Genomic DNA, 25627 nt, shown 5'->3' with positions numbered 1-25627 from the left:
TTTGTCGTACATCATTATTGTTTTTAGGGTATCAACTATTTCTGTATTTCTCGGAGTCTGTCTTATCAGCCAATTCCTAAGTAGGCATTTCTTAACTACAAGCAATACTATGTGTATTACACCTGGAATGTGAGCACTGGCTCTGTCAGTTTCCGTAGGGGCTTCTATACAGTGAAACAAACAGGCCTGAGGGGTGACGGGTATAACTACTTTCCAGGGGGGCGTGTCCTTGACATGGTGGCGTGAGAAAGCTTACCTCCAGAGCTCCTGCGCCCACGGCTTCTATTTACGGATTCCCGGGGTCCCCTCTCATCCAGGATGCCCCCAAAGAAAAGACCGGGCGGTGCTCCCGCCCCCGCACCCCCCGTGGCGGGCCAGAGACCACAGGGGAGCCTCTCCAGATTCCTGGAGGCGCCGGGCCGGGAGTTCCCACCGGCGTCCCAGGATAAGATGGCGCCGGCGTCTGAGCAGCGTTCCCCGGCTGGGGATTCCCCTGGCGCGACCCGACGCCTGCCCACAGTCTCTGCAGCAGCACGGTGCCCAGTGAAGGGGAGAAACGGGCGAACACCTCAGCGGGGGGACCGGCGGTGGCGAATCCAGGTACATAATCATGGAGGAGGGGGGGAACCGCAGGCCCGGTCACACAGCATGTTACTGGGGAGGCAGAGGAGGCCTCAGCATCCAGGGGATCGCCTGAGCTGGGAGTCCCCTTGATTCTCTGCACCCCAGGAACCCCTCCTCCTCTATGGCATGCAGAATCCCCCTTGATGGCAGGCGCCCAGCCCCCCTCGGGATGACCTACATGCTCTGAGAGAGCTTATCTTGGCCCTCCCCAGCAAAAAAGATCTGGAGGATGTGGTGGCCAGAATAGAATCCTCCCAGCAGATGGCACTGGCTACCCTGAGGGAGGAAATGGTAGTGCTGGAAGACAGAATTGAGGCTACAGAACACGCACAGGAGTCCCTGGAGGGTAGAATGGAGAGGATTGAACATGACTGTGAGACTTCTAATGCCCGCATCAGGGAGCTTGCCCTGCTATTGGACGATCAAGAAAACAGGGGCAGGAGAAATAACATCAGGCTGAAGGGAATACCGGAGGAATGGCCCCAAGATCTTCTGCGCACTGAAGTCTTATCCATATTCAATCAAGTCACTGATCGCCCCCCTGAGGCCACCTATCTCTTTGACAGAATTCATAGGGTCGCAAGGCCTGGCCCCAGATCGGCTTTCTTCCCCAGAGACGTATTATGTTGCTTGCATTACTATGGGGACAGAGAGAGGATTCTTTAGGGAGCCTGGTCACATGGCTCTGTGGAAGTGGATGGGGCTGTGGTGAAGTTATTCCCGGATGTCTCCAGCCGCACACTATACATGAGACGGCTGCTTCACCCCCTCTTGCTCAAAATCAAAGAGGCGAGTGCCTCGTACAGATGGGGCCACCCCTTTCATTTGATAGTCCGCAAGGGGGACTCCGTGTTCCCTTTGAGGAGGCACTCGGAGCTTTCAAAATTGTATGCCTTTCTGGGAATACCAGACTGCTCAATCCCGGACTGGATGGAGTGGGAACCGCAGGCCCCAACGGGGCAACGAAGGAGGAAGGAGGGCATCCAATCTTCCCAATGTGATGATCTTTGAGGGGCATGGCATCTATCGGGTGTTGATAGGTCGGAGAAGCGACCAGAGAGGAGGCTGAACGGTCGGGAGAGGAGTATGGTTGGGGGTTGCCTGGAGGTGCCCTCTGGCCTCCTCGTCCCTGTGGCAAGAGTCCTGGCCGTACGACTAGCCCAACAGGCCACAGCGTACTGACTTACGTTCATGGAAACTTTATTCAGTCGACGTTGGGTCGTTTGGGGGGGCGGCCGGGGGGGGGTCCTGCATGTCCGTCCTGGGTGGGGGGGTTCGCGGGAGGTTAATTTGACAGACCCTCCCCGGTTGTTTGGGGTCTGGGTCATTTAGTATGAATATGTGAGGCGCGGGTTAGAGCTCTGGCCACATGTCAGTTCTTGTCCCTGCTTTTCCACTCTCTCCTTTTCCACTTTCTGCTCTTTCTTCTACATCTCTTTCTCTTTCCCCTGCTAAAGGGTCTCCGCTCCACCCCGCTTGTCAATACTCTCTCCACCCCCCCTTCCACTCATCCGCTTCCCCCCCTCTCCTCCCCCCTTCTTATTTCCCTTTTTTTTTTTTTTTATCTTATTTGTTGTCCGTCCCTCCGGAGTTCGGTGACGGAGTATGACGAAGCAGAGACAGGCCGAGCTACGGGTGGGCTCACTGAATGTTAAGGGACTACACAGCCCGGAGAAACAGTCTATTCTTCTGAACCTACTATGGAAAAACCGAATCCAGGTCGCCTTCCTCCAAGAAACACACTACTGTGAGGCAAAACCATACAGACTAGCCGATAGAAGGTACCCTGTAGTGCATCAGTCACCCTCCCCTGACTCTAGATCTAGGGGCACGAGCATCCTAATGTCCAGCACGCTCCCATGGGAATTGTTGGACTCTCGGTCGGATGATCAGGGAAGGCTTCTGATGCTCAAGGGACGCATTGCTACTCAGACTTTCACTTTCGTGGCGGTCTAGAAGGTTGAACTAGATGGACCTAGGTCTTTTTTTCAACCTAAGTAACTATGTAACTATGTACTTGCCAAACTCGGGTCAATGCCCCACATTGTTGCGTTACCTTGAGCAGATAGAAGAATTCTCTGAGGGTACTCTGGTCCTCGGGGGTGACTTTAATGTTGTGCTGGAGCCGCCGAGGGATAGCTCCAAAGGGGTGTCCAGTTTGCCACATATGGCACTGCGTCGCTTGCGACGGGGATTACATGACCATCAACTAATAGACACATGGCGATTGATGCACCCATCAGACAAAGATTTCTTGTTTTACTCGGCAGTGCATGACTGCTACTCCAGGTTGGACCTCTTTTTCCTTAAACATGGGGATCTACATTCTCTGGTGGCTTCTTCAATCGAGTGCATATCATTCTCTGATCACGCCCTGATCACAATAACTCTATCCCTCGGCTGCCCCATCGGGAGGCAGAGTCAGTGGACCCTGAACACTTCGCTACTCAACGAACCGGTGACAATGCAGGAAATAAGGGAGGCCTTGAGGGAATATTTCAACTGCAGCGGGGGGGGGGGAGGGGGAGGTGTCCCCTAGCATAGTCTGGGAGGCGCACAAATGTGTTGTGTGGGGATTGTTCATCAAACATGGGGCTCGTTTGAAGAGAGAAAGGGAAGCTAAGGTCACATCTCTTCTGGCAGACATTAGAGAGCTGGAGGCAATCCACAAGGGGTCTCTGGGAGGGGACGTGGGGGCCACTTTGGTCAAGAAGAGGGAGGAGCTGCGGTCCCTGTTATATTATAAAGCTAGGGGAACACTGGCTAAGTGTAGACGGCATTTCTACGAATTTGGCAACAAAAGTGGCAGGGCCCTGGCTAGAGCCCTGAGGACTCAGAGAGCGAGAGGTACGTCTCTAAAGTACACATCTCGGGAGACAGGTGGGCTACTCTGCCGAAAGACATTGCCTCCGCTTTTAAGGATTTCTATTCCACTCTCTATTCAATCGATGAGGGGCGGTCTGAGAGGGCCAGGATGGAACTGCGTAGCCGTATACAGATGTACATCGCGGACTCCGGCTTGAGACATCTCAAGCCTGAGGCTGCGGCCGATCTGGAAAGGCCCATCTCGGAGGAGGAATTCCGGTCCGCAATTAAAAAATCTCCCACGGGTAAGGCCCCTGGCCCGGATGGTTTCCCTCTGCTCTATTACAAAAAGATGGATTCCATTTTGCTTTCCCCATTTCTCTCAGCATTCAACCTCATACCACATTCTGAAACTGCCCCCTTGCCAAGGGACACCCTAGCCGCTAATATAGTAGTTATCCCTAAAGAGGGCAAAGACCCCACTTCGTGTTCTAGTTACCGACCCATTTCCCTCCTCAACACAGATTTGAAACTCTTCACTAGGATATTATCGGATAGACTTTCTCCATTGCTTGGGGAGATCGTTCACCCAGACCAGGATGGGTTTATGATGGGTAGGGAAGCAAGGGACAACACAACTAAGGCTCTGAACTTAATACACAAGGCAAAATCCGATGGGCTGCCTTTGATGCTTCTGTCGACCGATGCAGAAAAAGCGTTCGACAGAGTTAACTGGATATTCATGGAGGAGGTTCTGCGGGCAGTGGGGTTGGAGAGCATGATGCTTGGTTGGATTTGCTCCTTGTACAGCAGCCCTTCGGCAGCAGTCAGAGTGAACTTTCTCCTTTCAGAGAGATTCCCCATTCGCAATGGAACAAGACAGGGCTGTCCTCTCTCGCCCCTGATTTTCATCTTGACTCTGGAACCCCTGCTCAGTCGTATTAGAGGCAACATTAACATATCGGGCCCTAAAGTCTCAGGTTCTATTTATAAAATTGCGGCGTATGCGGACGACTTACTTTTATTTATTACCGACCCTCGGGTTTCCCTCCCTAATCTTCTGAGAGAGTTGGAAACATATTCCTCTCTATCCAACTTTAGAATTAATATGTCGAAATCGGAGGCCCTAAATATATCTCTCCCCCCGGAGCAAGTCACATCGCTACAATCCGCGTTCGAGTTTAGGTGGGCTAGCCAGTCTTTGAAGTATTTGGGCGTTCAGTTGGCTGCGGACACTATCCAAATTTATAAGTTGAATTATCTCCCCCTCCTGAAATCCATTAGAAAAGATTGCGCTAACTGGGGGAAGGGCTACTTCACATGGTTTGGGAGATGTGCAATATTGAAGATGAACATCCTGCCACGACTCTTATACCTCTTTCAGTCCCTGACGATTAGGATCCCCAGCCTCACTACATATCAAATTTATCTGGGCTAACAAACCTGCGAGACTTTCCCGGTCTCTCTTATGCAGACCTAAGAGCAGGGGAGGCCTGGGTATTCCAGACCTTAAAAAGTACTACTTGGCCACGCATATGGTTAGGGTGCTGGACTGGTGCCGCCATTCCAGAACAAAGCCGTGGGTGGCCCTAGAACAGAGCTTTTCGGAAATACATCTCCCGGCCACCCCCTGGCTCTTGAACCTCTCCCCGTCTACTTTGAGATCCCATCCCACCATTGGCGCCACTCTGGAATGCTGTTCGAGAGGTGAGGTCAGACGTCTCCTCTTGCCAGTGCCTTCCCCCATGTCACCCATACTAGGTGATCCGGATTTCCGTCCTGGTCTCTCGGACCCGGTCTTTAGAAACTGGGTTCAGGTGGGCAGATTCAGAGCTTGCCACCTGGGTAGAGAGGGGGATTGGCCATCTTTAGCGGATATCCAGGGCCTTTTGCCTCCGGGTCCCCTGGGAGAATGGAGGGCTATGCAGTTGAGGCACTTCATGTACTCCCTCCCTCGTTTCAGTCGGTATGCCGGACCTCCTACGGGATTCGAAAAGTTGTGCCTGGGAGAGGGAGTCCTACGACATTCACTCTCCCTGACATACAATATGCTATCAGATCCAGGAGATTTGCCCCCCCCCCGGCCTACCTACTGCAGTGAGAGAGGGACCTGGGGATTGGTTTATCTGACTCACAAAGAAACAACATCCTCCAGTTGGCACATAGAACTTCGATCAGCTCCAGACTGTTGGAAGCTAATTACAAACTGCTGGCTAGGTGGTACAGGGTCCCGACAAGACTCCATAGAATGTTTCCCTCAGTTGACCCTGCCTGTTGGAGATGCGGTCTGGGGGAGGGTGATTTTGTGCACATTTTCTGGTCTTGTCCTTCTCTGCAGCGGTTTTGGTCAGAGGTGGGGGAGGTAATCAGACGGGTGACCAGCACAACTGAGACACTGGGTCCAGAGCTATTTATTCGACAGTTATCCGAACTCCCGGTCTCTAAATATAGGAGATCATTGCTAAGATTTTTGGTCATGTCCACCAGGTCTTGCATTCCGCTTGGCTGGAAGTCTACTACTCCCCCCCCACGCTGACACAGTGGGTTTCACGGATTAACGACCTGATGCATATGGAGGATTTGACATCCTCTATTAATGACCGTCAGGAAGACTTTTATAGGACATTGTTTCCATGGTTGGAGTTCACCTACTCGGCGGAGTACGCTGGCCTGTTCTCTGATCCACAGGAGTCGTGATCCTCTGGGGGAAACCTCCTCCCCCCCACCTCCCCTTTTTTTTTTTTTCTCTCTCCCTTTTCCCCCTCTTCCTCCTTTCCTACACCACTCCTCGGCCCTCCCTCCTACTTTCTCTTCCCACCCCTTCCTTCCCATTTCTCTCATTCTACATGCCTTCAATCTTCTTTTGGCTTTGATCTCTTTTTCTTTGCTCTTCTCCCCACCATCATTAAGTTGGGGCGGCTTATAAAAGGTGTAAAATGTGCCAGACTCGAGCAGTAGTGGGGATGGGACCTGCATATGTGTGCTGACGGTTTGTATATATATTATCGTCATTTCTGTAATAATACCTGCGTCTCCGTGGGGAGCAGGGGTTGTTTTGTCTTGTTACGAGTTTGGCTTTAAAATAAAGAATTTAAAAAAAATAAAAAAATAACTACTTTCCAAATCCTCAATATGTACGCCACCGCTTCCTCCCATACCCCCCTCACTCGTGGGCATTCCCATATGCAGTGAAACAGTTTTGCTTTATGGAGTCCACATTTACGGCAATGGTCCAAGAAATGCACTGGTGAGCTGCTATGTGGTATATTAAAGGCGTAAATTGCGTTGTGTACTAGCTTAAATTGCATCTCCCTCCATTGTTCATTTATGATTACTTTCTTAACAGATTCCAACCCCCTTAGAATTTTATCATAGATGTCTGGATCGCCCAGAGCAGTCTCCCAGGTGCTCTTTATATGTTATTGCTGACTTCTTGGACCATTGAAAGGATGGAGGTCAGCTGACGAGGATGCTCTGCTGTGGCTTTTGTGTGGATGTTTTCTCTGTAGATTTCATGTACAGAAGGGGTTGGCTGTGGTCTGATAACTGAGTTTGTGGGGTGACTATGAAGGGACTGATATTTGCCAGGTCCATATCTGTAATGGCATAGTCCACTACTCTTTCTTACATGGGAGTTTAGTGTATATCTTCCCGGGAATCAACCACCACCCCTCATAATGAGAGACCCCAACATATGTTTCGCTTTCTTACCAGATGTTTCCACTAATTAGACCACGGATTATATATAGCCCCTTTCTGCAGATAGTCTAGTTATCCCCCTGAGGAAGCTGGTTCATTTACATGGCAATATGGTAAGAAAGTGAAACATATGTTGGGGTCTCTCATTATGAGGAATGGTGGTTGATTCCCGTATTATTTATAGTATTATTCCTGTATTATAGTGCAGGTCAGAATTTTTACCTTGAATAGTATATTAACATTGTCTGATCAAATTTGACTAAGGCGGGCTTTGTACATTGCGACATCGCAAGCCGATGCTGCGATGTCGCACGCGATAGTCCCCTCCCCCGTCGCAGGTACAATATCTTGTAAAAGCTGGCGTAGCGAAAATTATCGCTACGCCGGCTTCACATGCACTCACCTGCCCTGCGACCGTCGCTCTGGCCGGCGACCCGCCTCCTTATTAAGGGGGCGGGTCGTGCGGCGTCACACGGCATCAACAAGAGAACATGTTGTTACATTCCATAAAATGTCTCCGGATCGTACAATGCTTCTGTTACATCATTTTCTTTTTCATTGTCACAACAATTTCATCTCCATAGAATTATCTTAACAATAATTTACTCTAACTTAACAAACTAACATATTTGTTCCCTTCAGTTGGTCCTTTGGATGCTCCCTATCTTCAGTGTCCCTAGTGTCCCTGCAATGTCTTCCACACAATACCAAGACGTGTGTTCAAATGCTTTAATTAACTGGGTGATTTCCGTCTGTGTGAAGCTTTGCTCAATAAATGTTCTCCACTTTTTGAAGAATCTTTTAGTGGACTTCTCCTTATGTTTCTCTGAATCCAGTTTGTCGTACATCATTATTGTTTTTAGGGTATCAACTATTTCTGTATTTCTCGGAGTCTGTCTTATCAGCCAATTCCTACAATTCCTAAGTAGGCATTTCTTGACTACAAGCAATACTATGTGTATTACACCTGGAATGTGAGCACTTGCTCTTTCAGTTTCCGTAGGGGCTTCTATACAGTGAAACAAACAGGCCTGAGGGGTGACGGGTATAACTACTTTCCAAATCCTCAATATGTACGCCACCGCTTCCTCCCATACCCCCCTCACCTGTGGGCATTCCCATATGCAGTGAAACAGTTTTGCTTTATGGAGTCCACATTTAGGGCAATGGTCCAAGAAATGCACTGGTGAGCTGCTATGTGGTATATTAAAGGCGTATGTTGCGTTGTGTACTAGCTTAAATTGCATCTCCCTCCATTGTTCATTTATCATTACTTTCTTAACAGATTCCAACCCCCTTAGAATTTTATCATAGATGTCCGGATCGCCCAGAGCCGTCTCCCAGGTTTTAAATATTTGCTCTTTCCAGGGGCCCTGTACTTGATCTCTCAATCGTTGGTATATGATCGAAAGGGATTCATGTTTGCTCCCTGACCAATCAATACATCAAAACTCCCCTTCTTCTCAGCCTTCCCGACCTCTTTTAACACTGATGTGTAATGTGTTGTTATTTGTACATATTGTAGGTAATGGTGATTTTCCATGTTAAATTTTTCCGATACCTCCGTCCAGTTCAGAACTCTCCCCTCCTCTGTTTTCAGTAAATCACCCAACCTCCGTAGCCCCCTCTGCTTCCATCCTTGAAATAATTTGTTTTGAGACCCTTGAGTAAAATTTGGATCCTCCCACAGGGGGGTACATTTTGAAAGACAATAAGGGAGTCTATACAGTTTTCTCAGTGCTCTCCAGGCCCCCACCGTGTCCTTTATTAAACAGTTCTGTTTCACGTACGTTGGTATTTTATCTAGCTTCATATGTAATACCGCTACCAAGTTAAAAGGGCTTTTTAGCTCCCTCTCCAGCTGAACGTTAGAAAAGAAGCTTGTCCCATTGATCCAGTCTTTTATATGTCTGGCAAGTGCCGCTAAGTTGTACAATCTAATCATGGGCATTTGTACCCCTCCATCTTTTTTCTGTAGACACAGCTTTGAGTAGGATACTCTTGGTCTCTTTCCCTGCCATAAAAATTTTACAAACGCTTTTTGCAACTTGTTGATATTGGTGTGTTTAAGCAGTAAGGGAATAGTTTGTAGAGGATAGAGCAAGCGGGAGAAGCTGATCATCTTTATCAGATGTGCTCTGCCAAACAGGGACAGGGAAAGATTTTTCCACCTGTCTAGCTCTTTCGTTATTTTTTCAATTAGGTGTGGATAGTTAAGTCTATATAATGACATTGAGTCTCTGCCTATTTTAATTCCTAAATAAGTTATGTAGTGCGGGGCTATGGCTACTTCTATTCCCTCACCTTGCCTATTTCCCAGGGGTGTCAAATATAGAATCTGACTTTTACTGATATTTATCCTGTAGCCTGAAAAGGAGCCAAAGTACGTCAGTTTGTCTATTACCTTCTTCAGATGGTTGTCTGGGTCTGACATAAATAAAAACATATCGTCTGCAAAGCAGGTTAGTTTTATCTCACTATTCCCCACCTTGATTCCTGAGAAATCTTCTGATTTTATTAAGTATTGGGCTAGTGGTTCAAGGGCCAAGTCAAACAGAAGAGGGGACAGGGGGCACCCCTGCCTAGTCCCCTTCTGTAGCTGAAAAGATTTTGACAGAAAGCCCATTGTGGAAATTCTAGCTTCAGGCGTAGCGTAAAGTGCCTCCATATAGTTCCGAAAAGCACCCATTATTCCAAATTTATCTAATACTAGCCCTAACCAATGCCAATTTACATTGTCAAAGGCCTTTTCCGCGTCTAAGGCCAATAACGCAGGGTTCCCCTTTATCAGGCCCGGTCTTTTTGTTCCATCTAGTTCCACCAACACTGTTCGAACGTTGAATACTGCTGACCTATTTTTAACGAACCCCACTTGATGTGGTCCTACTATCGATGGGAGGATCAATGCTAGCCGGTCTGCCAGGATTTTAGAGATTATTTTAATGTCTTGATTTATCAGCGATATGGGCCTGTATGATGAAGGGTCCGAGGGGTCTTTTCCTTGTTTGTGTATTACCTTTATATACGCCATATGGCCAGACTGTAGTAGAATTTTATTTTGATGAGTGTAGTTGAAAACTTTTACTAAAGTGGGCATAACATCTTCCTGTAGTATTTTATAAAATTCCCCCGTCATTCCATCGGGGCCTGGGGCCTTGTTATTTTTATGGTTTTTCACAACTGTTCTCACTTCCTCCTCGTTTATTGGGGCATTTAACATTTCCCTGTCCGATTCCGTAATTGTGGGTAATGACAGATTGTTTAGGAAGATGCCTCCTTCTGTGTCATTTGCTGCCCCTTGTTCATATAGTTTTTTGTAGAATTCTCCAAATATGTCATTGACTTTCTTTGGGTCATTGTGGCTAGCACCAGATGGGTCCCTCAAATGAGTTATGGATGTTAAACGAGTTATTCCCTTTGCCATTCGTGCCAGAAGCGAACATGCCTTGTTCCCGAATCTAAAATAATGTGATGCAATTCTCTGGCCCCTCATCCTCTCTGCCCTGTCCACCCACAAGTCAAATTCTGCTTTCTCTTTTATCCACTTGTTCCTATTACCAATAGATGGATTATTAATGTAGTTTGTGTATGCTTCTCTGGTCCTTCTGCTGGCTTCAGTGTATGCTTTAGTTGTTTTGTTTCGGAATGCTTTCACATATCCCATTATTCTTCCCCTTAGTACTGCCTTAGCTGCGTCCCAGTATAAATGGGAATTCTCCTCATGCGCCTTATTATCCCATGTATATTCCTGCCACCACATTTTCACCAGTTTTTGGAAGTTCTCGTCTTGGGCTAAGTGTGAAGGGAATCTCCACAGTATGTCTGTTCCCTTGGGGTAGGTTTCTTCTAAGTCTAGGAGTAATGGGGCGTGATCTGATATCACCAGATCTTGTATGTCGATCCTCCTCATTTAGTTGAGTAGACCCTGTGTTAGTAGAAAATAATCTATTCTAGACCATGTGCTATGGACGTGGGAGAAATGAGTGTACTCTCGGTCTGCCGGGTGTGAGTTTCGCCAAGCATCTATTACGCTAGTATGTTCTGTGAATAGATTCAGCACCCTGTCATGTGTCCTGGCTACCATGCGTTTGTGTCCTGTGCCCGACCTATCTTCTCTGACGTTCATTACCGTATTAAGATCCCCTCCTATTATTATGTTCCTCTCAGGGTCCTCCAAAACCTGCCTCTCCAACTCCTGGAAGAAAATCGTATTACTCTCATTTGGTGCATATACATTATAGGTTTTGAGTCGTCCAAATGGGGTATCAAGCAAAGCTTTTTGTATTACAATTTGCCTGCTTATGGAGTAGTATTAACACACCTGCTTAATTATTTTGGGCTGAGGATCCCATCACTTCTCCCACCCACATTTTGCACATTCTGGTGAAATCCTGATTTTTCAAATGAGTCTCCTGATGTAGGGCAATGTCTACTTTAAGCTTCTTTAAGTGCCTCAACATCATTCGTCTTTTGTGTGGCGACTGCAGGCCTTTAACGTTCCATGACACAATTCGCATCCTTATATATTACTTGAAATCTTACTTCTTATCCTATCTTAACTAAAACCTTCTTAAAACCTGTCCACCGCGTCTCTCTCTGGTGGTGCAAAAAAAAAAAAAGTCAATTAAACCAACAATATAACACCACTATCCTATATCCTTTGTAGGAAAACACAGTTGCGGACTTCACTTTTTTCCCGCATGTATGTAGGGACTCCTACTGATCCCTCTTTCGCTCCTGAAAATATTTTCGCTTACTTGAGCTTCCACACTTCACTTAAAGGCATGCTAGACATAGCTTCGGAAATATATACAAGTATCCTCAAGCCCTGAGGACTGAAAGTAGGTTGAACCTCGACCCAGTATAGAGAGGCTCATTCCCAGGAGAGATGAAGGAAAAGAAAAGAAAGAAAAAGGAAACAAGAGGAAGAAAGGAGGGAAGAATGGAGGAGGGGTCCAGAGGATGGTTATGGGAAGGAGAAGGGTCGTAAATGGGGAGAGGTGTGAATGGGATGGGGGAGTTGATTGGGCGGATGGGGTGGGAGGTAGTTTGTGGGTGGGAGAAAGTGTGTAGGCGGGGGGAGGGGGAAGGAGAGGGTTTGTGGGTGGCAAAGGGGGTGTGGGCGGTAGGGGGTGGAAAGTAGTTTGTGGGTGGGGGAGTGTAGTTGGAGGGAGTGGGAGGGGAGTGTGGGTATGGGGGTAGAGGGGGCAGTTATGTGTTGGAGGGGGGTGCGTTTGGGTGATGGGATAATAACGGGGTTGGGCAAGACAGGGAAAGAAGAAGGACAGAGGAAGAAAGAAAAAGAAGAGAAAAAAGAAAGGGAAAAGCGGGGGTATGGAGAGGGACTGTGGGTGTCTGGGTTATGGTAGAGTTAACGCTTTCAGGCCCACATCATGAACTCCAGACCCCCATACAAATCCCCCTCCCCCATCGCTCCTTTACAAACAGCATCAATACTCCACATTAATCATCAGCAATATTGCCCCTGTAAGGGCTATTTTATGTCCTCACCCCCTCTGGGGAGTAGCATCCCCACTCTTCGCCAGAGGCGACGCTTTTGCAAAAGTCTTGTCCACATAGCGTCTTGCCTGATCAGGGGCCGTGAATGTCTCTGTACCTCCTCCTGGAGCAAAGATTTTAAGGATGGCCGGGAATTGCAAAGCAAATTTTATCTTCTTTTTGAAAAGCTCTGTGCAGACATCACTGAAGGCTCTTCTTTTCTTTGTGACCTCCGCCGAATAGTCACTGAATATCAGAATCTTATGTCCTCTTACCACCGTGGGGGATGTCTTCTTCCGAAATGCTTGTAAGATGTTAGTTTTATCCACAAAGTTCAAATATCTGACAATCACTGGCCTGGGTCTTGGAGGTGTGTTTGCACTTGTGTGCTGGGCTGGGGGTCCCACTCTGTGTGCCCTTTCAGCCTTGAGTGTATCAGCAATCCCCAGGGCGTGAGGTATGTCCTCCATGCATATCCCCATTAGCTGGTGAGGGGTGATAGTTTCTGGGAGCCCGATGATTCTTAAGTTGTTTCGTCTGGAGCAATTCTCGAGATCATCAAATTTATCTGCAAGTTGCTGGTTCAGCCTGGTGACTTTTTGCAGCTCGGCCTGCACCTCTCCCAACTCATCCTCTGCAGTGCGGAGTCTATTCTCCACTGTAGCCAGTCTTTCTGATTGCTGTGAGATGGCTTCCTGCATTTGCTTCAGGGCATCAGACACTGTCTGCTCCAGCATTTCCTGAAGCTTGGGGGGTTAACATCTTTACCACCTCATCAGCTAGGGACTTGTAAGAAATGCTGAGACCTGCAGTGCTTATCTCCTGCTCACCCCCTCCCTCCTGCTCGGTAAGCTGATTGCCAGGTTTATTGCTTTTCCTGGGCTTGGTCACCTCCGGAGCCATTTTAGCATTAGCCCAGCTGCTCCTTTGGGCTGGGGAAGATCCCTGTCCTACAGTCCCCTTCTTGTGTACATACCTCTCCATTATGTCTGAGGGGCATGCAGCTGTCTTATCTCCTCTTTCCCACCTCTTATCAGCTGGTTTGTGTACTTGGGACTGCAGGGGTCTTGATAAAGAAGCAGGAGCTCTTCTCACAGGCTGCCTTCCATGTGAGCGCAGAACCCGGAAGTCTGAAACAGCTTTTTGATGTTTTTGCAGGCGCCGAGTGTGGTGTAAAATAAAAGATAAAGCAGAAATCCTTGGGGGGGGCTGTATTGGCGTGATGTCAGCGCTGGCACCGTTCGTTCCCCTGCTCAGCATTGCAGATGTCGCCACAGTTGAAAGCAATGATGAAAGACGGATCTCTCTGCTTCCTCCTCCATCTTTCTGCTTCGGTGTCTGACATCTGGCGTCTCAGCACAGGGGGGCGCGATGACGTCACTACTGTGTGCCCGCTGTGCCGAGATGTGCAGAGCTGCAGAACACGCACCACTGCAGAGACCGGAGCAGTGCGGGAAAGAGGAGAGGGTTTGGGGTTTTTTTTAATGAGGGAGTACACTGGTGGCCAATGGCCATAATACTATGTGTGGAGGACTATGGGGTGAATTATAATATATGGAGGACTATGGGGTGAATTATAATATATGGAGGACTATTGGGGTGCATTATACAATATAGAGAACTATGGGGGTGCATTTTAATATATGGATGACGATACGGTGTGCATTATATTATATGGAGGCCTATGGACTGTTCATTATACGATATGGAGGACTATGGGGTTTGCATTATATTATATGGAAGACTATAGGGATGCATTATAATATATGAAAAGTGCATTGTAATATATGGAGGACTATGAGGGCTGTCGTATACTATATTGAAGACTATGGTGTGTATTACAATATACAGTGACATGCAAAAGTTTGAGCACCCCTGGTCAAGTTTACTGATATTCTGAACAATTAAGCAAGTTGAAGATGAAATTACAGTGGAACCTCGCTTAACGAGTAACCTTCTTAACGAGAATTTCGCTTAACAAGCAAAGCTTTCTGTAAATTTGTAACCCGCTTTACGAGAAAGCTTCGCTGTACGAGCGAAATTCTCACCGCACACACTTCCGGTTTCGTCCATCCACCGCACTCTGACCCGCACTTGCAGTCCACAGAAACACACACATGCACGCACACACACACACAAACACGCACACACATACAGTATTATGCTCACCTTACCTTCCGTTCCACCGCCGGCCTCATGGTTCTTGTAGTTCCCGGGTACATCGCGATGTCCTCGCTGCGAACTACAAGACCCAGGAGGCCTGCGATGGAACGGAGGGTAAGGTAAGCATATAATATAACATAATATGTTTACCTTTCGTTTCTTCGCCGGCCTCCTGGGTGCTGTAGTGCGCCGCTCCAGTCCACGCTGTGTATCTGCATCCATAGCGACGAGGGAGGAACTTCCTGTCACCGCTAATGAAAGGCAGAGCGTTGGCCAATCAGAGGCAAGCGGCTCTGCCTTTGGCGTCAGCGCTCTGGTCGGGAACTTCCTGCCTCGTCGTTATGGTAACGTGTTACACAGCCCGGCCCCGTACCAGAGAACAGCAAGTCCCAGCAGACCGGCGATGAAACGGAAGGTAAGGTGAGCATATAATATGCGTGCATGCGTGTTTGTGTGTGTTTGTGCATGTGTGGAATGATAGAATAGGGGACCAGGATGGGACATTTTAGAAGTTGTGGAACGGATCGTCAGCATTGTAATGATTTCCTATGGGAAATCTTGCTTTGCTGAACGAGTACCTTGATTAACAAGCACAGTCCCAGAACGGATTGTTCTCGTTAAGCAAGGTACCACTGTATCTGTAAAAGCCATAAAGTTAAGGATAACACACATCCTCTGCATTTTAGACAAAAAAAATATATATTTTTTACATTTTTAAATTCACAACCAGAAATAAAGTTGGCCAATGCAAAATATTGGGTACCCTGCATGGTTAGTACCCTGCAGCACCCCCTTTGGCAAGTATCAAAGCTTGTAAATGTTTTCTGTAGCCAGCCAAGAGTCTTTCAATTCTTGTTTGAGGGATTTTCATGCTTTCTTCCTTGGAAAAGTCTTCTTGTTCTGTAAGATTCCTGGGTCCTCTTGCATGCACTGCTCTTTTGCGGTCTAGCCACAGATTTTCAATGATGTTCAGATCAGGGGACTGTGAGGGCCATTGTAAAACCTTCAGCTTGTACCTTTTGACATAGGCTAATGTGGATTTTGAATTGTGTTTAGGATCCTTATCCATTTGTAGAAGTCATCCTCTTTTCAACTTCAGCTTTTTTACAGATGGCGTTATGTTTGCTTGAAGAATTTGTTAAACTTTAATTGAATCCATTCTTCCCTCTACCCCGTGAAATGCTCCCTGTGCCATTGGATAGAACACAACCCAAAGGATGATTAATCCACACCCATGCTTAATGGTTGGCGAGGTGTTCTTGTCAAACATTCTGTCTCCTTTTTTTCCCAAACATTTGGTTTGATCATTGTGGCCAAGGAGTTCTATTTTAACCTCATCAGTTAACACGACTTGTTTCCAAAATACATCAGTCTTGTTTAGATGTTATTTTGCAGACTTCTGATGCTAAATTTTATGGTTAGGACGCAGGAGAGGTTTTCTTCAGATGACTCTTCCATGAAGGCCATTTTTCTGTAGGTGTCTCTGAACAGTAGAACAACGCACCACAACTCCAGGGTTGGCTAAATCTTCCTGAAAGACTTTTGCAGTGAAGTGAAGGTTCTGATTTGCCTCTAGCAATCCTACGAGCAGCTCTCACAGAAATTTTGCTTGTTTTTTCCAGACCTTATCCTGACCTCCACTGTTTCTGTAAGTGCTATTTCTGAATTACTTTTCGAACTGAGGAAAGGGCAACTTGAAAACACTTTGCTATTTTCTTCTAGCTTTCTTCTGCTTTATGGGCCATCACCATTTTGATTTTCAGAGTGCTAGGCAGCTGCTTTGAAAAACCCATGGCTGTTGTTTTATTTGCACAAGGTTAGAGGAAGCTGAGTTTTTATAAAGCTGTGAAATTTGCATCACCTTCTCTTTCCTAACTATGATAATGAACAAGCCACAAACCTAATAGGCTAATTAAGGTCTGAAATGATAGTCAAAGTTATCTGAGCACACAAATATCCAAGGGTGTTCAAACTTTTGCATTGGCCCATTTTCATAGTTTTTAAAATGTTAAAGATGAAAATATTTTTTTTGTTCTTACCTAAAATATAAAGGAAATGTGTCATCTTTAACTTTATGCTTTTTAGAGATCATTTCATTTTCAACTTGATTAACTTTTCACAATAACAGTAATTTTGACCAGTGGTGCTCAAACTTCTGCATAGCACTGTATGAAGGAATATGGGTATGTATTATATATGGAGGACTATGGGGTGCATTATAATATATAGTAATATATGGAAGGCAATGTTAAGCCCATTATACTAAATGGAGAGCTAATGGGTGTGCATTATATATAGAGGAATATAGGGGGTGCATTCATAGCCGGCTTTAGGTATGTGCGATTTAGTGCGGTCTCACAGAGCGTCATCCGGCAGACAGCACAGGGGTCACCAGAGGGAGCAGCAATTCACTTTCACTTGCTGATCCTGTGGAGCATAGGCTCCAGCAGAGGGCGCCCTCCCCTCCTGTGTGCTCTGCGTCCTGTCTTCTCCCATCTTCAACAAAGAGAGGGGGTAGGGCCCTCTGCACTGCTGCGGCTGGAGAAGCTGCTTCTAAAGACCCACCGCTCTCCGGGAGGCCGTGAAGGCGGTGAGTATAATGTGACTCATGTATTATGTGCTGTCTGTATGTGTCATGCATAAGATATGTTTGTCCTGTATCGTGCGCAATATGTAGCTGTCTGTGTATACATTCTGTCTGTCTATACATCCATCCTATTATCTGTCTATCATCTATTAAGCATCCATCAGGCTCACTGACACCAGCCAATGCCCCGATACGGCCCCAAACTGGACACAGAGGTGACCCGTCAGCAGGGGCGTTGTTGGCATCAAAGACCCGGGGCTCCGGCTCCAAACTTCTTGCCCGCAGCCCCAAATCTTCTGCGACCACCGCATTGAACTGTTTTAGCTTCACATTGCCCCCAATACAGTTCAATCCTGTAACAGAGCAAGAGCTCCATGCTCTATCATTGCCCGTCTCCTAAGCTGCAGACCGCTACAGGTCTATGGCTTAGGAGATGTCATCATGTCAAGAGTGTAGCGCGGTGAAGTCATCGCATAGCACTGCCTCTGCAGGTCGCCATAGAAGAGGAGACGGAGGCTTCGGTATTGGGAATCGGGATTAGGTGAGTGTAATTTTGTTTTTTGTATTTCTATATATGATCATTGGGGCCCCTGCTGTATATAGGCTCCTGCTGTGTATAGGTGGCTGTGTGGGGGCTCCTGCTGTGCGTAGGAGGCTGTGTGGGGGCTCCTGCCGTGCATAGGAGGCTGTGTGGGGGCTCCTGCTGTGCGAAGGAGGCTGTGTGGGGGCTCCTGCTGTGCGTAGGAGGCTGTGTGGAGGCTCCTGCTGTGCGTAGGCGGCTGTGTGGGGGCTCCTGCTGTGCGTAGGCGGCTGTGTGGGGGCTCCTGCTGTGCGTAGGTGGCTGTGTGGGGGCTCCTGCTGTGCGTAGGCGGCTGTGTGGGGGCTCCTGCTGTGCGTAGGCGGCTGAGTGGGGGCTCCTGCTGTGCAGAGGAGGCTGTGTTGGGGCTCCTGCAGGTATTTGCATATAGTTGTAGTGTGACCACTAGAGTAAGCTTCTCTTTTGGACCCCAGACACCCCAGTCTCACCCTGCAGCCATCTATCTAATCTATCCATCTATCTATCTTTCATATAGTATCTATGTGTATGTCATGTATATGGTGTAATTTAAAATATCATTCACTGCACTCTCATTCTTAAGAGTAATAGATAAAAAGAAGAAGGCGGAGTTGAATTCTTCTGAATATTAATTACATTTTTATTTTTTGGGGGACGGGGTACCAATTAGAACTTCCGCTATGGGGTCCCATAATTTCTATGTACACCTCTGTTCACCCCCTTAAAGAAAAACAATTGAATAAAACTAACTTACCTCAAAAAGAAGATTTTCAAAAATACAACATTGTTGACTAAAACAATTCTCAAATGATGGAAAAATAAGCATTAGGGCGTCCAAATTGTGAAGACAAAACAATGAAGGAAATCCCAATGTCATAATGTACCACACTAAGTGGATCCTGCCACGTCTGCTTCTATCCCTGCTGAACTGACTCTGGGGCCGCACGGGGGATATAGGAGGCGTAGAGGCCATGCATGGATTGGTCTCAGGGGCCATACGGCCTTGGTAGCAGAAGCGTCCATCTAGAACCTGCCACATGACTTTTCCTTCTGTCCTTGACTTTTCCAATAATTATTTCACAGCTTTGAAATTCAGGGAAAAGATATGCAGAACGCTGCAGACACAATGGAAAAAGGAGGAATGGATGTGCGGAGTGATGAACGGAGTAGAGACCTTTCCACAGGTAACCCTCCTCAGTGAAGAGTCACCATTAAATAACAAAGAGAACAGTCACATTCCCAGCTGCAAGGAGAAAATGACGTTACATTTTCCCTGCTGCCGCTCGTATACAGTCACCGATGCAGTGTGGGAAACAGTAAGGCTATGTGCGCACGTTGCGTACAGTCACTGCAGAAATTTCTGCAGCGATCTGAAGAGCACATGTGCGCTTTAAATCGCTGCAGAAATGTCCGTAGTGAAGAAAAAAAAAGCCGATTCCATGCGCTCTGCCTGCAGCTCCTCCCATAGACAGAGCAGGAGCTGCCGGCAAAGCGCACGGAAGAAGTGACATGTCACTTCTTAGAACGCAGCGCTTCGGCAGAAGCTGAAGCGCTGCGCTCTAAAACGCCACGTGCGCACGGCCTCTGCATAATCTTCATAGACTGTGCAGGGGACGCAGGACGCATGCAGTTACGCTGCGCTACAAAGCGCAGCGTAACTGCATGTATTTACGCAACGTGCGCACATAGCCTAACACCGCTCACAGGATGTCAGCCAAGGAACAAGAGGGTTGATTACTGTGCGCCCACTATCTAGTGAGTGGTGACTGTTACAGCCCCTCCAACTTTGCTGGTGACTGGAAGTGAGCAGCTGCTGGGAGAATGTAACTGCATTTTCTCCTTGCAGCCACTGTGTCACAATCTGTCTGCTGTCTTGGACGCAGTGAATGACAATTTTGCCTTTCTATGGAATCAGGCCGTGCCAAGCTGTTAGTTTGTTGAGCCACAGCTCAGTTCAATCTGAAACTGGGAGGTGCTTGGTTTCTTCAGGGGTTCCCTGTTCTGAGTGATTGATCAGTTACTTAGCTGAGTACTTAGTCCCAAAACCAGGGTATAGCGGAGGTGCCGGGGTAACTGGAGAAGGGACCCCCTGGAGCTCGCCCTCAGACTAGGGACCTTGTGCTGTCCCTTATCCCACAGGTAGGCTTGATGGTATCCATGTCTGGACCACCAGCGTAACACTAATGACGCGCCCACGGGGTCTTGGAGGTTACTCGTCACCAGGCCGGTGTAGAAAGGGAGATGTCACAGCGGCCAGGTCCGATTTCGTGACCTCAGCGGTGTCAATAAAGATGGTGGAAGGAAATATTTACAGGGGATGAAAGTTATTCATGACGCCACCTGTGGTATGCGGCTATTTATGAGCCACTGCTGCGGGAAATTTCCTCTGGGGCGGATGGTAGTGCAGCTTGGTTTGTACAGCTTTCCACAGGCAGAGCTCAGGCCCCAGGGATGTTGGGAGTGGTAGTCAAGTATGATGTTGTAAGGCGAGTGTGGTGCCTGAAGTGCCGAGGAAAGATGCATCGATACAGAGATTGCAATCAAAGTTCCTTTACTCACTGAGGTATCCGATGCACAGAGATGACACGTGCCGCCTCTGGAGTACTGAGCTTCGCTGTGGTGGGCTCCAGCCAATCCCGGATAGTTCGGAGGTAAAGGCCGATGCACCTTTCTGTGTGTTCCTCGTTCTAATGGTCCTTCCACCCACTTACTTGCTAGTGGAACAGGTCACGGATGCCTGCTGCACCCTCCGTGAGCCCTAGGTTCCCTTTCTATTCCGTACCTGGGCCGAACTTCACCAGCTCCAAGCCACAAGTCTTCACTCCTTCAGTGTCTGTACAGCTCTCCTGTTGTTCTCTGTCTCCTCTCTGCCCTTCTGTCACAGGCTGCTCCCCCGAACTACACTCCATTCCCCCGGGTTGGCTGAACTAGTGAGCAGGAGGTCACATACCTCGTGATGGCCACCCCCGATCCTACACCAGCCCAGGCCCAGTGGTAGAGCTGCTAAGATGAGTGTTGTGAGAATTGTGTGCATACCGGTGAATTACCTCCACCGTACCCGAGATGGATACCACACCTTGGTTGAGATGCAGCATCCTGTGGCAACTAACGCCTCAGGGGCGCCACACTAACTCCTGTACAAACCCTGATCTAACACCCCCTCTCCCCCCACCTGGAGTGGAGATGCAAACCCCATAAATACCACAGACACAGGAAAAAACAAAAGTCCTGCACACAAAGGAGAGACACAATACGTGTAGAGGAGGGAATAAAGTATAAGGAAGGAAGTAAATGTACAACGGGGAAACTTCCACACCACTCCAACAGCAGTATACTGGTCACCAATAATAGGATTGCTAGAAAGATCGGAATCACAGCAGCATAAGCTGAAGCTATCATCTGCAGAAACAGACTCACAAACCTTAAATAGGGAGAAGACAGATGAATAGAAATGAAGCCCCCTGAGTCTCAAGGAGCCACACACCACTCCACAAGAATTAACTCCTGCAGAACTGGAAAGCAGTGGAAAAGTCTCAGCTGAGGCTGAGCAACTAAGATCAGGTTGCCTGTGAACAGAGTCCAATGCCGCAGCGGCACCCCGCGAATGTGGGCCTGAACACCACATGACACGGGGCCTTGGTTATCTGTGCTCTGATCTATAGCTGCCAGACCTTGGACCTCCTCCGACCATCCATTTACCCTGACCCGCTATCCTCCTGATATTCTGACCCCAGACCTGACTACACCTTTGTCTTTCCCCTTAGTTCACGGCATGTTCTCTTTGTATCTGACCCCGGAACATTTGATAACCCTGCCTCACGGCTTGTCCATGCAGTGACTGGCGTCCCACACTGTTTGAATAAACCAGATAGATATCATTTAAATGCTAGGTACTCAGATTACCTCTATATCTGCAGGTAAATAGTGTTTTTGTAGCTGCCAGGTTTTCTTTAACCCCTTCTCGATATGTAACATATTATTAGATCCTATTACTTCTTGCGTGCTCAGAAGCTGAGTCTCCATTATTGCCAGCAGATGATGTCTATTCAGTTATTCAGTGGAGGTAAGCTTCACCCACTACTGTTAACTTTTCAATCTTTGACAGCAGCATTCGCAGCTCGCAGCCTATGGGGTACAACGTTCCACATATCCAACGCCCCCAGCAACCTTATCGTTGGGTGCAGATGGGTCGCCATAATAGCTGGGGGTCGGCTAAAGACCCCTTGCCTTATATAAGGGTACTCCTATCATCTCCACACCTCTAGATACATTCCTTCAGTGGTGTAGTTTCCAAAATGAGATAATTTGAGGGGTGTTTCCACTATTTAGGCACATCAAGGGCTTTACAAACGTGACATGGCATCCTCTATCTATTTCAGACAATTTTGTTCTCCAAAAGTCAAATATTGCTCCTTCCCTTCAGAGCCCTGCCGTGGACCCAGCAGTAGTTTTCCACCACATATGGGGTATCGGCGTACTCGAGAAATTGCACAACAGAATTATATGGTCCATTTTCTCATCTTACCCTTGGGAAAATGAAAATTTGTGGTTAAAGCAACACTTTTGTGGGAAAAATTAAAATCTTTATTTTTTCCTTCCACATTGCTTTAATTCCTGTGACGCATCTAAAGTGTACTTTGGCATTGCATTACTGCTGTAGGAATATTACAAAAAAGGGATAAATACATAGCTAATGTGAAAAATAAGTAAAAAGACATAGGCATTGCATTACTGCTTCAGAGATATTTGAAAAGAGAGATTCTTAGCTTATGTATTAGCCAATACATGTGAGCCCGATAACCTCGACAAGGTGATCTCATTATATTGGGAACCTAACCTTAAATGCCTCTATGTGTGATTAAAAATCTGCATGTCTGGTTCCTGGCTAAATAAGATGGTGGACACACCCTGGCTATAGGGCAGAGTGCTTGGTCAGGTGCTTGTCAAGGTTATCGGGCTCACATGGATTGGTCAATACATAAACTAAGAATCTCACTTTACAACTATCTCTAAGGCTAGGGCCCCACTTTGCGTTCTCCTATTTGCAGTTCTAAACGCACGTTTTGGGCTTAATTGATTTGACCAAAGTTGCCTTTTTCAGAAATTTAGCGCTGAAAACGCATACGTATTTACCTCGTTTTTAGATGCGTTTTCAGCGTTTTTTCAATGCTTTTTCACCTGCGTTTTGACAGATGCGTTTTGAACATCAAGACACTGCTAAATAAAGTTTAAACAGTCAAACACAATGAAAAAAGAAAAAAAAAGGAACACATAGAATTTTAGAAATAATTAAGGAAATAGAAATATTTAATAAAATTATAGCGGTAATATATTATTTATTGGAAAAATAGCAATAAATTAGTTTTCTTAAATTTAATTGTCTGCCTATGTGTGTGTGTAAAGGGACATATGAAATCATTATTTTAATGTCCAAAAAGCATGCCTTTTGGTAGTCCAAAACGCATGTTTTCTGCACATAAAAAGCAGGTAAAACGCAGGAATTTGAAGGAAACTTGGTTTTTGCAACTTCTCATTGACTTCAATGTTAGCAAAACGCACCCAAAATGGCAAAAACAATTGACATGTTGTTTCTTTGAACGCATGGTTTTTGCCACAAAATATGCAAATTCGCAGATGTGTTTACAAATGCAAAGTGGGGTCGGAAAAATCACAAATGCGATTGAAATGGCTGGAAAATTAAAACGCAAGCATTTTGGCATAAAAAAGGTGCTTCCCAAAACGCACCTGAAAAGCAGGTAAAAACGCAAAGTGGGGCCCTAGCCTTAAGCAGTAATGCAGTGCCTATGTCGTTTCACTCATTTTTCTCATTACACACCCGGGGTTGGGACCCCTGTGTATTAATCCCTTTTTTCTAATATTTCTACAGCCAAAGTATCCTTATATTATTGAGTGCCACTGGATATGTTTGTAGATGTTTTATTGCATGTCGTTTTGAGCACTCCGAAGAATGCAGTTTTTAAAATGATGTCATTTTGGGTATTTTCTGTCACATTGGCTTTTTAAAGTAGAACTTTGCTACACACTTTGCAATTTATATGGATTTATGTGTGTCTATGTGAATGTGAGGTTATATTATTAAAAGCTTATAACTTCAATTTTATTTATGACAGATGATGGTACCAGGAGTTCCACACAGAATGCTAAGGGAAGTGAAAGTAACAAAGAAGCGAAGCCGTATTCATGTTCAGAATGTGAGAAATGTTTTGTTCAGAAATCAAATCTCATTACACATGAGAGAATTCATACAGGAGTGAAGCCATATTCATGTGCAGAATGTGGGAAATGTTTTGCTCAGAAATCAAATCTCATTACACATGAGAGAATTCACACAGGAGTGAAGCCATATTCATGTTCAGAATGTGGGAAATGTTTTTCTATGAAATCAGAGGTCATTACACATGAGAGAATTCACACAGGAGAGAAGCCATATTCATGTTCAGAATGTGGGAAATGTTTTGCTCACAAATCAGATCTTGTTAAACATGCGAGAATTCACACAGGAGAGAAGCCATATTCATGCTCAGAATGTGGGAAATGTTTTGCTCAGAAATCAGCTCTTGTTAAACATGGGAGAATTCACACAGGAGAAAAGCCATATTCATGTTCAGAATGTGGGAAATGTTTTGCTCAGAAATCAGCTCTTGTTAAACATGGAAGAATTCACACAGGAGAGAAGCCATATTCATGTTCAGAATGTGGGAAATGTTTTTCTCAGCAATCACATCTCATTACACATGAGAGAATTCACACAGGAGTGAAGACATAGTCATGAATAGAATGTCTGTTTTAGTAATTATTAATAGGCTTTTACTATCTGTTAATAAAGAGTTAATTTCTTTTCATGGGTCTTTACGGTTGTGTACATTTTATGATGGATCATTTACAAACTATTCATCTTTTTACATATTTCTTTTTTCTAATTTTTGATGGGGAGAATAAACTTTTTTTATAGCCAAGTTGTACTCTTTCTTCATCCATTTGTGTATTGCTTTAATGAGAGCAGAATCTATTTTGTTAAATCTACACTCCATTTTGTCTTTGTACTCTGTACTGTGTCTTCCCTGGCGTAAGGCTAGGTTCACACACTGCGTTTTTTTGACGCTGCGTTTTTTTGACGCTGTGTTGTGCGTTTTTTGCTGCAAAAACCGCACAAAAACGCACCCGCGGCTAAAAACGCGCGCGTTTTGCCGCGGTTTGGTGCGTTTTTTGCTGCGTTTTTGCTCACTGCGTCTTTATGCGTTTTTTATCGGTGAACAAAAAAAAAAAAGGTCTGATGTAATTTCCTTCTTCAATATGTTCTTCATTCTCCACTAGTGTATGCAGGAGAGCAGACAGCTGCAGAACTACAAGTCTCAGCATACTCCATCCAGGACTGTATGCTGGAGGGAGAGTCAGGGGGAGCAGAACTATAAGGCTCAGCATCCTCCATCCCATGGGTCCCCAACTCCAGTCCTCGAGGGCCGCCAACAGTGCATGTTTTCAGGATTTCCTTAGTATTGCACATGTGATAATTTAGTCACCTGCACAGTTGATGATTCCAACACCCATGCAATGCTAAGGAAATCCTGAAAACATGCACTGTTGGCGGCCCTCGAGGACTGGAGTTGGGGATCCCTGCTCCATCCAATAGTGTATGCAGGAGAGCAGACAGCAGCTGTCGAACTACAAGGTTC

General features: G+C 46.4%; 1 protein-coding gene across 1 annotated transcript in view; it reads left to right on the top strand.

Annotated features, from left to right (window-relative positions):
* LOC142297049 (uncharacterized) overlaps positions 1-24900 on the top strand; it is a 109124-nt gene extending 84224 nt beyond the window's left edge. The window contains exons 4-5 of the mRNA XM_075341284.1: positions 8654-8659; positions 24143-24900. Coding sequence (XP_075197399.1) covers positions 8654-8659; positions 24143-24720 — 584 coding nt within the window. The 3' untranslated portion in view covers positions 24721-24900. The remainder of the gene's footprint in view (positions 1-8653; positions 8660-24142) is intronic.
* The last annotated feature ends 727 nt before the right edge of the window (positions 24901-25627 follow it).

Source organism: Anomaloglossus baeobatrachus, chromosome 3, assembly GCF_048569485.1.
Source record: "Anomaloglossus baeobatrachus isolate aAnoBae1 chromosome 3, aAnoBae1.hap1, whole genome shotgun sequence".
NCBI lineage: Eukaryota > Metazoa > Chordata > Amphibia > Anura > Aromobatidae > Anomaloglossus > Anomaloglossus baeobatrachus.
Note: the sequence above shows the minus strand (reverse complement) of the source record. Positions and strands in the feature narration are given on the sequence as shown.